At 37.7% G+C, this 15,648-nt stretch overlaps 1 protein-coding gene across 1 annotated transcript in view; it reads right to left on the bottom strand.

The window, feature by feature from the left end:
* Window positions 1-9,981, bottom strand: part of chrnb2 (cholinergic receptor, nicotinic, beta 2) — a 31,877-nt gene extending 21,896 nt beyond the window's left edge. Inside the window, exon 1 of the mRNA XM_048153693.1 lies at window positions 9,339-9,981. Within this exon, the coding sequence (XP_048009650.1) occupies window positions 9,339-9,384 (46 nt within the window). The 5' untranslated portion in view covers window positions 9,385-9,981. The remainder of the gene's footprint in view (window positions 1-9,338) is intronic.
* Window positions 9,982-15,648: the final 5,667 nt, after the last annotated feature.

Genomic DNA, 15,648 nt, shown 5'->3' with positions numbered 1-15,648 from the left:
TGCATTTATAATTTTGTTCAGTGTATATATGTTAATGAATGAATGACATTAAATGGACATATATTACTAATATCTAAAGAGATCATTTACCATCTGACATCTACCATTAGATGTCAGAGAGTATATTCCAATGCCATCATACAAAAAGCTCATATGCATGAGGTGTACATTCAGCTGTGAATAGCTGATAAATTAGGGTAAATATCCACTGCACAAAATAAGCGTGCACTGCACTCCATTCAGGGTATTACATACATATTTGTGCTATAATATTTATTCACAGCATTTCTGCAGGACATGCCTTTGGAGAGAAGAAAGAGAGAAGTCAATTCAGGAGGAATAGGACGATGTGTTTTAGATGGATGCCTAGAGCTGATGGTATTGATTTGAGCATCTAAAGTACACTCATAACGGTGAAAGCGTCCAAAGACAGGCCAAACAAATTGCTGGCCATAGAAAGCTATTGTGTTACCGCACATCGCATTGCATCACACATACTGCATCCATTCCACAAGGACACAAGGGGAGTCGGCTTCATAAGCTTATTTGGCTGACATTGTCTTCTTTACAGGATAATCCTGCCTGACAATATGTCCCCTAATTCTACCTCTCAGAATATGGTGTTGGTGTCATTTTTTTCTTTTAGCAGCAGAAATAGTAATTGCTCCTTAAAGACAGAATGGTATTTCAGAATGTCATTTTATATCATATAATGTCATAACAATCATTACATCCGTAGACTGTTCTTTCATTCTGTGCAATAAAACTGCATTACGGTAGCATTGCTGAATGATGCATGAAACGTTGATTCCTTTAATGATGTAATCACAGCATTTGTGCTTAAAAATTTGATCACATACAGTATATTACAAAGGCTGAAAAGACTTGGAGCACAAGATCAGCCTTTAAGCAGTTCGACAACACTCTTATTCTTCTTTGAACGTATACAGTGCCCTCTTTAAATGGGCTGTGAAAAGGGATCGATAGCACTCTGAACCTGTTTTATTGTTATGCTTCCCTTCATACATTGTCTGCTTCTTCTGGGTCTGTCTTTCTTCTGCACCATCACAATATGAGTTCCATAGACATAAACTGGTTCTGAAAATTGAGTGTTTACAATTAGTCCAGCTCGTGTTGGCAGGTTTATGTCTGGCTGATTTGAAATGGCTTGTCCGAGCTTGTTTGTGCTCATCGAAAAGGAACATTGGCTTGGCAACACATGGGCACATCTGGATTAAAAAACGGCAGCTCATCAGAAATTAATACACCTGACCATCCATGCCCTGTAGTCATAGTGTTTTGTAAAAAAAATTAATTTAATGAAATGTAGTTATTTTTATAAAGTGTTGTTAATCACAAAATAATGCTTTATTTTATAAATGTAAAAGTTCCGTATTTATTTATTTATTTATATATGAGAGACTTTGCTTTAAAAATGCTGCCATGTATCTGTAAGTTTTATTTATCTTTATATTTTTTTTTGTATGTAAATGTATTAGATTTCAATGTATAAAATGTATTTCTCAAATCATAATTTTACTTTTATTACACTGAACAGTGCATTTATTTCAGATTTGCAGTATATAAGATCTCATATTTTATCTATAACTCTGTGGTCTAAGTTGTTCCTCATAAAATACACTATAAAGCTCTATTGTTGTCACATGATCCAACAAAGCTACAAAAAAAAAATTAAAAATCCTCTTTTTTTCTCTCTCCACATTTCTTACTTTCTTTCTCTCTTTGTCCTCCAGATTCAATCTCAGATTCAAGAACATTATATTCCAGCTTTCTCTGCAAATAATCTGAGCATGTGTTTTGCCTGATGACAAAATATAAGGACAAAAGGTCAACACGGAATAAATATGGTAATGTTATGAATATTCATAAGGTCTTTGCTAAGTCATGCTTTTTACCTCTCTTGGCAATTAATATTTACTTTCTAAATCATGAAAATAAAAAAAATGAAAATATGTGTAAAACAAAAACTCATTATTAGATTAACAAAAGCTAAATGTAATGCACAATTACAGAACTGTATGATGCTAAAGATACTTCGTTTACGCTAATGTACGCGCACAGTCGAATGCACAGCCTTGCAAAGTATACTTCATTTGACTCGTATGCATACACAGGCGTTCGACGCATGCACAGCAATCTCTCGCCGCGAGTTACAACCTATGTAAACATCTTTGCATTTTTTTATTGTACAAATGAGGGTACTTTCTAACCTCTTCGCACAACCTCTCATCTGTATAGGCCTCCATCATCAATGTAGCTTGCATGCGTTCTGGTCTGTTCTGTTTATGCAATTTTTCTTTGACTAACTTGTGAATCGACGGCCCCAGGGTATGGTTGCCACATTGTGGATAAACTAAATGCTGCAAAAAAATTAAATGCGCATGTGCGACCTGCGCGCACAAGTACGTGTGGTTACAAAAATCCGGCGGTGCGCATACAGTACCCGCGTACTCTTCTGATGACAAAATTCACATCACGCACACTGTATGCTGACCCTCGCGTATGCATAAAAAGTGTACTTTTATTTTAAAGGCTTTGCAATCTTAACAAAGTATGTAAATACATTAATATGGTGCCATATGCATAGTTATCATAAGCCAGTTTTAAAATGCAACATCTTCTCTCTCTCTGTCTATGGAGTAGTTCATAAGCTTTTATGATAGATATTCCAAACTGCTGCAGAAGATTAGCATGCCAGACATACTCATTGGATATCTGTGTGAAATTGGAAAACCTCAGTATCATTTGTTGGCTGCTGAAACGGTCAGTGGATCAGAGATATGAGAGCAGACCACCAGAGTGCCAGATCACTGCCTTATCTAGATGTGCTGAAGTGTTGAGCCAGCAAGACCGACATACAGATCAGATGACAAGAGCACAACGCAAGCATGTTATATGCACATATAAGCCACAATCTACACGAAACAGCAAAATGAAGAGAAAAAAGAGGGGAAAAAAGAGAAAGAAAATGCAAGAGAAACAAGGTGTGTGTGGGTTTGTGTTGAATACAAACTACCGTTCAAAAGTTTGAGGTCTGTAAGGTTTTTAATGTTTTTGAAAGAAGTCTCTTATGCGTACGAAGGCTGCATTTATTTGATCAAAAAATACAGTAAGAACAGTTCTGTCATGACAGCTCTCGAGAGATTGGTATGGTAACAGAGACTGTCATGGTAATGGATATGGCAATGTTAATGTACAGTATTTGGTCTTGGCGGAATAGATCTGCTACGCTGCTGCTGCAGAGCAAGTACAGAGACTTGCAACTGCCAATACATTCACAGACATTGCTCTGAGTATGTAAGACATGTAAGACGAGGACCAACTTCAGCCGACGGCGTGGAACACACTGAGAAAACTTAGTCGGCCGATGAACAAAAACTGCCTTAAGAGAGAAAGTCATACAGGTTTAGAACGACATGAAGGGGGAGTAAATGATTATGGAATTTTCATTTTTTAGCTAGATGGAGAAATTTTAAGGGCATAAACACTCTCAGAGGCATGGTGGAGTTTGCGATCGGTAGATGTGTACTAAAAGAAGAAGCTAGAATGTCCTTGAAAGTCCTTTGAGAGTCAGTGTGTTTAACCAAAAGTAAGGGAGAGACACGGACTCTGTGAGGAGGAGTGTGTGTGTACTGAGGTGTGAATAATAAATGCTAAAAATAGACCAGGAGGTGAACCTCCCATCCTCACCTACACTCAGTGCTCTTTATTGACCCCTCAAAATATGCATCTCTTTATGCATGTCTGCAAATGGGAAGGACAGTAATACACGCATGGGCAAGTTTGCGTACATGTAATTTGATTAGTATGCAAGCCTGCAGGTTTGCGATCTGTCTCGTTCTTGAAGCACCACATCAAACGGTGTTTACCGATTCTTGCTCGACTATTCAATGTCAAAGTCTGCCTCCTGTTCCACCATCCGCTTCCAGCATCAACGTCTCTTCAATTATCTCTTCTCTCAACAAGTCAGTGTGCCATCTATCCATCCATCCATCCATCCATCCATCACATCTTTGGCTTATGTAGTGGTTTAAAAGTCTGATTCCTGGGTGTTAGTTTGTAGCAGAGCTATAATGCAGGAGGTGGAGAGGGCTTGACCCTCTGTGTCTCCACCATTGATCAGCTGGTAGATAAAGGTGGGCCATAAGTCACTCCACAACAGGCTTTGTCTGTTTTTACAGCTCCCTCAAGGCTGAGGCTGTATTTAGTCCAAATCACTGCCAAATCTGCTCCTCCTTGATAAAGAGAGGCCGAACAGCAGGACGTTCAGCAAAGCAGAGCCAAGACAGAGTTGCTGACATTAATTACAGTTAATGCGTGGGGAGAATGTATGAGGTGAGAGGAAATGAATATTGATTCACCATATATTTTGGCTGGGTGGGTGTCTATGAATATTGTGCCTTTCTGTGCCTGTATAGCACTTCTTGCTGTAAAAAAAAAAAGAAAGAAAAGAAGAATTTTGCCATATGATAAAAATATGCTTCATATGCTAATTGTTTTGTATATTTATCTAGATATTTATATAATTCCTATTTTTGAATATAATCAATTTATTTTATTTTATTTATGTTCATTTGTCATTTCTAAGTTCACCCAGTTTCCCAGTGTGTGTCAATTTGTTCCTTTGATTGATGTATTCCATTCACCTGTTGTCTAATTAATTAACTCATTAGTTCCTGTGTATTTATACTTCCTGTTTGGTTCAGTTCCTTGTGCCTTGTCCAAATACCCACACTTGCGGTCTTGGCCACTTGAGAGCTTGTGCACGTGACAGGAAGTATGTGTGCAAGACTGTCCCATGTCTTAAAAATGCCCAGGTGCAGTACCCTTAATGCACACTAAACCCACACTGCCTTGAATACCGCTTCGGAGAGGTATTCGAGGCTAAGTGTATCCCATCATGCATTATGTTCGGGAACTCACATGCCCCGAAATGTCGAGGAAAACATACGACTGTAAGTTAAATTAATTATATAATACATATAATTTAGTAGTAAAATATGAAATGTTGCGCATTTTATTGATGCAAATATGAGTGGGCTATCTGTATTTTGTACAACATTTGCAACTGCTTTTATCACTCAAAGAAGCACTACAATTTTAATATTGTGTCTTCTGTTACACTCTAAAAATGCTGGGTTAAATATGGACAAACCCAGGGATTGGGTTGTTTTCACCCAACCATTTTTTTCAACCAATTTTGGATTTATATTTTTTAACCAGCAATATAGTAATATAGTAAAAGGCATGTTTTTTCTCACGTCCAAATAGGGGCAACTTTGTGGGATATTTTTTTGTGAAAGAGGGCATAATAGGTGCCCTTTAACCCAACCTACTGGGTTTGTCCATATTTAACCCAACTTGGGTTGTTTTTAACCCAGCATTTTTTAGAGTGTAGTTACATAGAACAGACATTTAGAACTGTATTTTAAAATGCAGAGTACTGATAATAATAATTTTTAAAAAGAAGCTGTAAACGCTTGCATTTTTTGCAAGACTATCGGGCAATCAAAAGTTCTACACACACTTGCGGTCTTCATGCCCACTTGAACACTTGGGCCAAATACAGGAAATATGTCATGTAAGTAGACAAGTGGTCAAGTGCAAAGACCGCAAGTGTGGGTATTTGGACAAGGCTTTGGTCTGGTGTTGTCTATGTTATGTGGATGTGTTTGCCTGTATGGATTTACACTATATTGCCAAAAGTATTGGGCCACCCCACCCCCAAATCATTGAATTCAGGTGTTCCAATCACTTCCATGGCCACAAGTGTATAAAATCAAGCACCTCAAGCATGCAGACTGCTTCTACAAACATTTGTGAAAGAATGGGTCGCTCTCAGGAGCTCAGTGAATTCAAGCATGGTGCCATGATAGGTTGCCACCTGTGCAATAAGTCCATCTGTGAAATTTCCTCACTACTAAATATTCCACGGTCAACTGTTAGTGGTATCATAACAAAGTAGAAGCAATTGGGAACAACAGCAGCTTAGCCACAAAGTGGTAGGCCACATAAAATCATAGATTGGAATCAGCGCAAGCTAAGGCGCACAGTGCGAAGAAGTTGCCAACTTTCTGCAGAGTCAATAGCTACAGACCTCCAAACTTCGTGTGGCCTTCAGATCAGCTCAAGAAGTGTGTAGAGAGCTTCATGGAATGGGTTTCCATGGCCGAGCAGCTGCATCCAAGCCTTACTTCACCAAGTGCAATGCAAAGCGTTGGATGCAGTGGTGTAAAGCACGCCGACACTGGACTCTAGAGAAGTGGAGACGTGTTCTCTGGAGTGACGAATCATGCTTCTTTGTCTGGCAATCCGATGGATGAGTCTGGATTTGGCGGTTGCCAGGAGAACGGTACTTGCCTGACTGCATTGTGCCAAGTGTAAAGATTGGTGGAGGGGGATTATGGTGTGGGGTTGTTTTTCAGAGGTTGGGCTTGGCCCCTTAGTTCCAGTGAAAGGAACACTTAATGCTTCAGCATACCAAGACATTTTGGACAATTTCAACAACTTTGTGGGAACAGTTTTGGTATGGCCCCTTCCTGTTCCAACATGACTGTGCACCAGCGCACAAAACAAGTTCCACAAAGACATGGATGAGCGAGTTTGGTGTGGAGGAACTTGACTGGCCTGCACAGAGTCCTGACCTCAACCCCATAGAACACCTTTGTGATGAATTAGAGCAGAGACTGCGAGCCAGGCCTTCTCACCAACATCACTGCCTGACCTCACAAATGCGTTTCTAGAAGAATGGTATATTAATGAATATGAATATTCATTAAACCCTATATATATGAATATTAAACCCTACCCTAAGAATGGGATGTCATTAAAGTTCATGGCATCCCAAAACTTTTGGCAATATAGTGTATTAAAGACTGTTAATTGTAGACTGTAGACTGTTATTCCTAAATTCTCCTTCTTCGTGAGCTCTTTATAGCAGCCACCCGTGACAGAACATCTTTTTTTCATATGTAATGAACTATGATTACTCATTCTCTGTTTTACCTGGACCTAGAAATTCAAGTTTTTGTCAGCAAAAAGACTTTTGACAGCTCCAGGGCTTTTGTGGAAACTACAGATTGTACTTCCGCATTTTTGTATCCCCACCCACGGGATATCTGAAAATGGTAATGATGGTGGCTTTTACCCGTATCGTTTTTTGCAACTAATATGCTATAAGAGATTATTTCCCAAATGATTATGTCAGAAGTATAGAGTGTTGCATTTTAGCTGAACAAAAGCTCAACATTAAATACAGGTCAGCGCTTCTGACTTAATACCACTTAATGAGAGAACAGGCCACAGACCACAGCTATAGTCCTTATGTGTGTATTACATAACCTTAATCATTCACACACTGGATGCATGTCTGTTCATCACCATAACAACCTTTTCAGTCCTCTTCCGTTAATGATTATCTAATACGACTGGGTGGGTAACTGCATTGAATGCCTAGTGAGTCCAATACACGTAGTACTTCATCTATCCTTGTATTGCTGTGTAAGAGAATATTAACATGCTTATACCATGGGCTCAGACATGCAGGAAAAGTGGGCTATTGATGGATGTAGGATGGTGAAGCAAGGACCCTCCCTCTTTCTGACCCTAGCAAACCCTTTCACCACACATCTGACGGTCACTCGTTCTTTTACTCATTTGCTTGTAGTCAGAGTTAATTAACTGAATTAGCCTTCTGGGGTCTGACACTTAGAAAGGAGGACCTAAGTCAATTTTCACTAGCCCACAATGTGTGTGTGCATACATATTTATTTATTTTTTTCATACCAAGCTTGTTCAATTAAAATTCATGTTCAATCAATATGTTTCTATCGGGAGAACTGCAACAATTGCATCATAAACAAATTGACAGGTAACCTAAAATGTAGCAACATCTAAATTATCTGGTTTCAAATCAAATATATTATTTAAAAGGACTAACTCAAACAGACTACATTAGGTTAGACAAACAGAAGATGGTTAAAGATCATCAGGTGACTTTTAAAATAGATATTTGACTTAATAGAGTGAATCAATTTGGGAGATAATTGTTACTCTTTTTCTTTTTTTTCCTTTTTTACGCTAAACCAGTTAAAAGTAATTTTATCCATTCAGAGTTACTTCACCATTAACTTTAAACCTTTTTTAAAAATTCGACTGTCCTGTTCATAATTGTGTTTTTATTTATTATGACACATAAAACCAACATGGCTGTAAAAGCACCAAATATCTCTAAAACCGTTTCTGTTTCCAGGAGATCCAGGTAAAAAAAAAAAAAAAAAGAATAGAATGGGATCTTCTTTTCTTCAGACATTATTTGTAACGTCTTCTATTTGTTTTAGTTTACTTCCAACAATGGAAAATACATCAGTCATTGAGCATTTCAATTGGAATTTCCTTTCAGGAGATTATTATAAAATAATAAAATAATGATGTCATATTTTTCATCATGCAAAAATAGAGCAACAACATCTACAGATTTATATTAAAGACACATGAGATATGTGTAAAAGTGTGTTATGTTATTCATATATGCATATTTTTTGTTTACCAACAAATTTGCTTAAATTACTTTACAATTCAACCCTAAATCCATGATGACAGATGTGTAATATCTGGTTGGGAATCATTATATTCTTCTTCTGAAGTAAAATTAAACTTCTGTAGTGATTTAATAATGCATGCATCAGGAGGTTAAAGACCCATGCCTTATGTTTCTCCACGCACACTTCAAGCCATTTCTGCAACCTCGCTACATGATATCAATTTAACAGCTTTGCAACTATCCAATCCTGCGAGGCATTGCTGAGTGATAAACACAAATTAAATATTACTTTCGTCAAGAGGCGACCCCAGAGAGACTCTAAAAATCACATTTCAGCAGTTGTGGCGGTTGCGGCTCATTGCAATAATGATGTGTATTATCATTCAGGCTTACAGTGTCATAACCGCTGCTCAGCACTTCTGCGCACAATGAGAAACAGCCCAACATGCCGCCGCCGTGATTCTATATTAATGCGCTACAGCACGCGCTGTGTGCAACTCACAGGACGACCAGAAAATATGGACATAATATAACCTTAAAAATTCAGGTCACAAATGAAATATTACAACACTGTTTGTATAGATTCATAGTCCATCGCGCAGCATCTCTCCATCTCCAAAAGAGCTACGGTTCTCTTCCATACATCCCTTCTTCTATGGCAATATCATATAGCCTACATGAATGCGCTCGCGCAGCAAACCTACATTATGTACGGCTAGTTTCTCGAATAAAAGCCTTAGAGAAGCGCTTCCTTAGCTTTGACCACATAACTTACTTTTCACAATGGCGAGGATGCAGAAGAGCGTCCACAGAGCCATCATCTCAGCGAGGACTGGGAAGCATCTGCCGCGCGTGAACTGCTCTCTCCCGTGGGCGCGTGTGGTCGTGCGTATCGGAGCGTGACTTTGTCGAGGTGAACGCGCGCAATGGTAAAATTATATTTTCTTTCTTCTCGACGTTATTCGGTACCTGGCATCGTTACGTTAGCGGTTCTGGGTTACTGAACGCGTAGTTCCCCCCGCGAGCGTGAGGGAATGGTTTTATGAGCAGCCAGGTAGATGAAGGACTAGTCGCGGTGCGCGAGAGAAGATGCGACGAGATGACAGAAACGGCGAAGGGGAGGGGCGGGGGAGGCGAGCATACCTCAAATTCCCCTTCACTACATCCGGTTACATAGAATGTGTTTTTTTCACAGGATACTTTCCATTTCCTTTACAAGGTCATTTGGCTCACCTGAAGACTCGAAGTGCATTTCGGAGGGGGCTTCACTTTTCAGTGACAGCACATTCAGTGAAAATATTCGAAACATTTTTCTCTGTCTAGGAAATATGACTTCAAAAGTAATCAAAAATATTTGAGATAACAATTATAATTTCCACAGTTTGTGAAAAGTGTTGATTACATCATTCCTTTTAGGTCTACTTCCATCAAAGTGGTCATAATGAAGTGGTTGAGAATTGCAAGCAATCCCAGACATTTCTGTTGTGCAAATGAATGCACTGGTGAGTCTATTGTGAGAGAGCCGTAAATTAATGTATAGGTAGATCTTAAGCATTTTTGTGTGTGATTGTAAAACATATTTTGCATGTTGAACATGATAGAATACCAAAAGCATGCATTATTCATAACTTTAACAGATATGGAACCTATTTTCTTCTTCTGTGTTTGAGCCTACACTCTCAAAAATGAAGGTTCTTTATTGGCATGGTTCCATGAAGAACCTTAAACATTTCACACTTGATTTACCTATGGTATTGGATATGTAGCCTATGAAGTATAACTGAAATTAATAACTGTGATTACACTAATAATCATCAATTATGATTGTGCGGCACTACTATTTACCTTCAAATATCACACACATTTTACTCCCAACAACTGTTGTAAGGCAGCTTCACCCTACTCAACAGCAGGAAGTAAAGCTCTTTCTGTATGTAGACTTATGCTTCATTTGTTTTGCCCCAGGGGAGCGGGTGGCTGGGTGTGAGTTTTTCAAGGAGATGGGTATCGTCTCTCCACCAGTCAGCATCTGTAACATCACCGTATGACTGAGTACCGTCCCCACATCACAACCGCTCTTGTCTGCTTGTCAGTCACTTCTGGCCTTTCAACCAGTGGTTCTGCAGTTGCTGTGTGTCAAAACTCAGTGCTCAGCGTTCCAGAAATAACTGCCGCTTCCGGGGAGATGATGGGGTCTCCCAAGCTCTCCCTGTCTCCTAGTTCGCTCTCTCCATGTCTCATGCACTCACACTGTTTATGGCTCTCTCTGTCTTCCATTACACATACACTTATGCCCTTTAGCCAAAATGTCTATTTCTGCATGTTCTCTGGGGGGATCCCTATAGATGACCTTGGCTTACATCCCTAAAGATACTAGTGGGAGGAGAAGGGAAGGAAGGATGTGGAAACATTAGAAGAAAGGGGATGAGAACGGAGAATGGATTAATAGAGAGAAAGAGAAGAAAGAGAGAGCAGGGAGGTGGAATTAATATGCAGGAAAGCAAAAGCTTGGTCACTGGTGACTCACTGGTTGACTGTTACGTAGGTATTCATGTCCTATTCACACCATAGTGTGCAGCTATGCTCTTTATGAGCAGTGAGTCACACAGAGCTGAGGGTAAGCTTCCTGGCATATAATGTCTTCCATATTCTGACTTAGAGTGTGTGAAGAAGAAAAGCAAATGTAAAAATGACATGTGCATCATTTAAAAAACAACAGCAATAATAACAATATATTCGTCATTCTCATCAGGTTCTGTGCTAGGCACATTGGGCCACAAGCATCTTCGATACACGGGCAAGTAATTTATTTGTATATTAATAAAAAATTTATTATGCTTATTGTTTTTATTATATTTTTATTTTGTGAAAAAAATACTATATATACAGTCAAACCAAAATTTATTCAGACACCTTGGACATTTCATTCATTAATACAGTTTATTCACTATAGTTAAAAAAAATGGTAATAAAATATGACAAGATCTCAGAGTTAAACTGTCAGAAAAAAAATTAATTGTAATTATGTCAGATAACACTTAAGCAAAACATGGTCAGGTCAAAGTGTCTGAATAATTTTTGGTTCCAAATTTTTATAAATTTTACTAGTAGTCCACTGTATGAAGAATTTTTGGGTATAATATGTCAGTTTATTTTGCTATCCTCACATAAATGAACTATAGTGTAGCCGCATGCATATATATATATATATATTTTATATGATATTTTTATTTATTTATATATTTACACACATAAATATTGAAATATCAATATTTTAATATGTTTAATATTATTCACATATAGCAAATAATAATAATACATTAACAATAATAGAGTTTTATATGATATATATATATATATATATATATACACACACACACACACACACATATTTATATATATATATATATATATATATACATATATACATATATATAAACTGCATTAGCTGTTTTTTTTAGATAAAAATATATTTTAATCATCATCAACTCAAAGATTTACAATCTTTCCTGCTGTTATTTTTGCTCTTCTCTTAAACTTCCGCCGCTCCTCCATGTCTTCCTCTATAATTTCCCTCATAGCCTTCCACTCCTTCCCTCTGTTGTTCTCTGTCTTTCCTTCTGATGTCATATTCTGTGTGCACCTTTGCGCTCTCTCTCTCTCTCTCTCTCTCTCTCTCTTATTTTCGTATGCTTTCCAAATCCCTCTCTATCTCTGCAGAGCTGAGCTGACAGGGAAACTTCAGTGCTGCAAGTGCTCGGAGTCTCTTCTTGAATTATTTACATACTGGGACCCCCCCGAGTGCTTATCTCACCCCTCCCTCCCCTTACCCCGCCCTCTCTCCTTCCCTCTCTGTCTCCTGCCATTTGCTGCTGGCATGCTTTCTCTAACTTGCGTGATTTTGACACACTGACTGACTTCAGCTGTTGTGAAGAATGCTATTTTGACGACTAGGTTTTCCAACCAGTTCTAAATGCAATGAGAATAACTAGAGGGAATTCCATGGTCTCATTCAGCTATTAGGGGGAAAAAAAATAAATAGACATTTTCTTTGGGAAAAGAGGTGGGCGAGAATTAAATTTATGCACACAAACAATAAATATGGAGCTTGAAATAACAAGAAAACAAGGTTGAAAGAAAGTAAAGCATGATGGGTAGCTTTCAGAGAAGATGAGTGTGTACATTTACAATTATTCATTTGATAGATGGTTTCCTCAAAACTGACTTAATGTACATACAATGAATTCAAGGTTTATATTTTAGTTAGTATGCATGATTCCTGGGAAATTGTGTTGCTAGCACTGCTCTGGCAGCGATGGAAAAAAAAATCCAATTTCTTATTTGCTTATACATTACTCTTATTATTTAATTTATTATTATTATTTTAAAATATTATTATTTACTATTTATGTGGGTTTTCCTTTGAATTTTAAGAGTAAGAGAGTAAACTCTTGATGATTCTTAGTGTTTGATTGTCCCGATGATACACTACCAGTCAAAAGTTTTGGGTCAGTAAGATTTTTTAAAAATGTTCTTGACGGTCTCATACATTCAACCAGGCTGCATTTAAGTGTATTTATTCACTTTGTCATTTGTCATTAAAAATGCAGTAAAAATAGTAATATTGTGGAATATTATTACATTTAAAATAACTGTTTTATATTGTAACATATTTAAAATGTAATCTATTCCTGTGAAGGCCTGTAATGAATTTTCAGCATCATTACTCCAGTCTTCAGTGTCACATGATCCTTGAGAAATCATTCTAATATGCTGCTCAAGAAAGCACCTGATTTCTGATTATTATCAGTAGATAAAGGTGCGTTCACGCGTAATTCCTGTAGTTATGAGATTCTAGCTTGTAAAAAGCATTCACGTCCTCGTAGAGCTCGTAATTACAGCTTGTAAGCTGGGAGTTTTCTGAAAGCTCCCAGATGTGCCATGTGGCCGCTGTACCACCTGACTGCTGTAGATTAATTTAGGTGTTGATAGTGGTTCCGTGGAAACGCATAATTCCCAGTCCGAGGACCAAAAGGAAGTGCTCCGAATATAACGTCACATGCTGTCATTTCAAGATTCCTGTAAATACGAGGTGGCGTGAACGCAGCATAAGGGTTGTGCTACTTAAAGGGTACATAACACATAGAGTTTCGGCCAATCTCATGTTAAACTTGAGTAACTATAGAGTAGTATAGCATCCTTTCATATAGCCGAAGAGTCTTTAGTTTTATCACATTTATAAAATACAGATACGTTGTACTGAGTCTTTCCGAAAACAGCCAAGCTCCTGGAGGCGTGCCGTGGGCAAAGCGAGATATTCTCCATTAATTTTAACCAATAAAAATGTAATTGCAACTTTCAGACACAACTTTATCCTTATTTTGATAGTTTATTTAAGGTGGTTTCTATGGTTATTTTAATGATAAATGTCTAGAGCCCATTAAAGGGTTAGTTCACCCAAAAATGAAAATTCTGTCATTAATGACTCACCCTCATGTCGTTCCAAACCCGTAAGACCTCCGTTCATCTTCGGAACACAGTTTAAGATATTTTAGATTTAGTCCGAGAGCTTTCTGTCCTTCCTTTGAAAATGTATGTACGGTATACTGTCCATGTCCAGAAAGGTAATAAAAACATCAACAAAGTAGTCCATGTGACATCAGTGGAGTCGTGAATGCGGATTGACAACAGACCCAGAAGAGAAGACAATGCTGAATAAATTTGTAGTTTTTGTTATTTTTGGACCAAAATGTATTTTCAATTCTTCAAAAAATTCTAACTGACCCTCTGATGTCACATGGACTACTTTGATGATGTTTTTATTACCTTTCTGGACATGGACAGTATACCGTACATACATTTTCAATGGAGGGACAGAAAGCTCTCGGACTAAATCTAAAATATCTTAAACTGTGTTCCGAAGATGAATGGAGGTCTTACGGGTTTGGAACGACATGAGGGTGAGTCATTAATGACATAATTTTCATTTTTGGGTGAACTAACCCTTTAATGTAACGTGTGAGCGCAAATCTCTCAGCTCCACATAACGCTGGGCTCTTTGGGAAACAAGGCTATCTTTCCCTCACAACCAAAAACACACTTCTTTGGTGACATTGTTGATTTTGTGGTCTAAAAACAAAGTGATAAATCTTTCTCGAGCAAGTCCTGTGCAGCGCTGCCAACAACTTCCGTAACCCGAACGAAGCACGTTGATGGGCGTGCTCTTGCTCTCGCTCTGGTTGATGTGTGCGCACGTGACGCGCTCTTCCGGGAGAAGTGCCCATACAAGGAATTCTGCCCTTTATTATGTAATACAAGGCCATACTTGAAAAAAACTTCCAAAACTTGTACGAACTTTGAAGGAGTGTGTTTGGCACAGAAGAGAGTCCAACTCCTTAACAGTGTAAATAAGTCAGAATACATGAAATAGCATTAGACCCCCCCCCCTTTTTTTTAAGGATTCTTTGATTAATAGAAAATTCAAAACAACAGCATTTATTTGAAATAGAATTTTTAATAATATAAAATTCTTTAGTGTCAATTTTGACCAATTTTATGTGTCTTTGCTAAATAAAAGTATTAAAGGGTTAGTTCACCCAAAAATAAAAATTATGTAATTTATTACTCACCCTCATGCCGTAAACACATCTTCGGAACACAAATTAAGATATTTTTGATGAAATCCGATGGCTTAGTGAAGCCTCCATTGCCAGCAAGTTAATTTACACTTTCAGTGCCTAGAAAGCTACTAAAACATATTTAAAACAGTTCATGTGATTCTACCTTAATATTATAAAGTGACAAGAATACTTTTTGTGCGGCAAAAAAAAAAAAAAATAACAACTTTTCAACAATATCTAGTGATGGGCAATTTCAAAACACTGCTTTGAATCTTTTGTTCGAACGACATGAGGGTGAGTAATAAATAACATTATTTTCATTTTTGGGTGAACTAACCCTTTTATTTTTTTTAAAAAAGGCTAAAAATTATGGCTTTAGCACAGTAGATCTGTTGTGGTTCTGATATGTTGCATATTTGCATCGACTTTTATGTGTGTGAATGTGAAAAAGACAGAGATTTCAAA

This window comes from Megalobrama amblycephala, linkage group LG13 (genome assembly GCF_018812025.1).
Source record: "Megalobrama amblycephala isolate DHTTF-2021 linkage group LG13, ASM1881202v1, whole genome shotgun sequence".
NCBI classification, from domain to species: domain Eukaryota; kingdom Metazoa; phylum Chordata; class Actinopteri; order Cypriniformes; family Xenocyprididae; genus Megalobrama; species Megalobrama amblycephala.
Note: the sequence above shows the minus strand (reverse complement) of the source record. Positions and strands in the feature narration are given on the sequence as shown.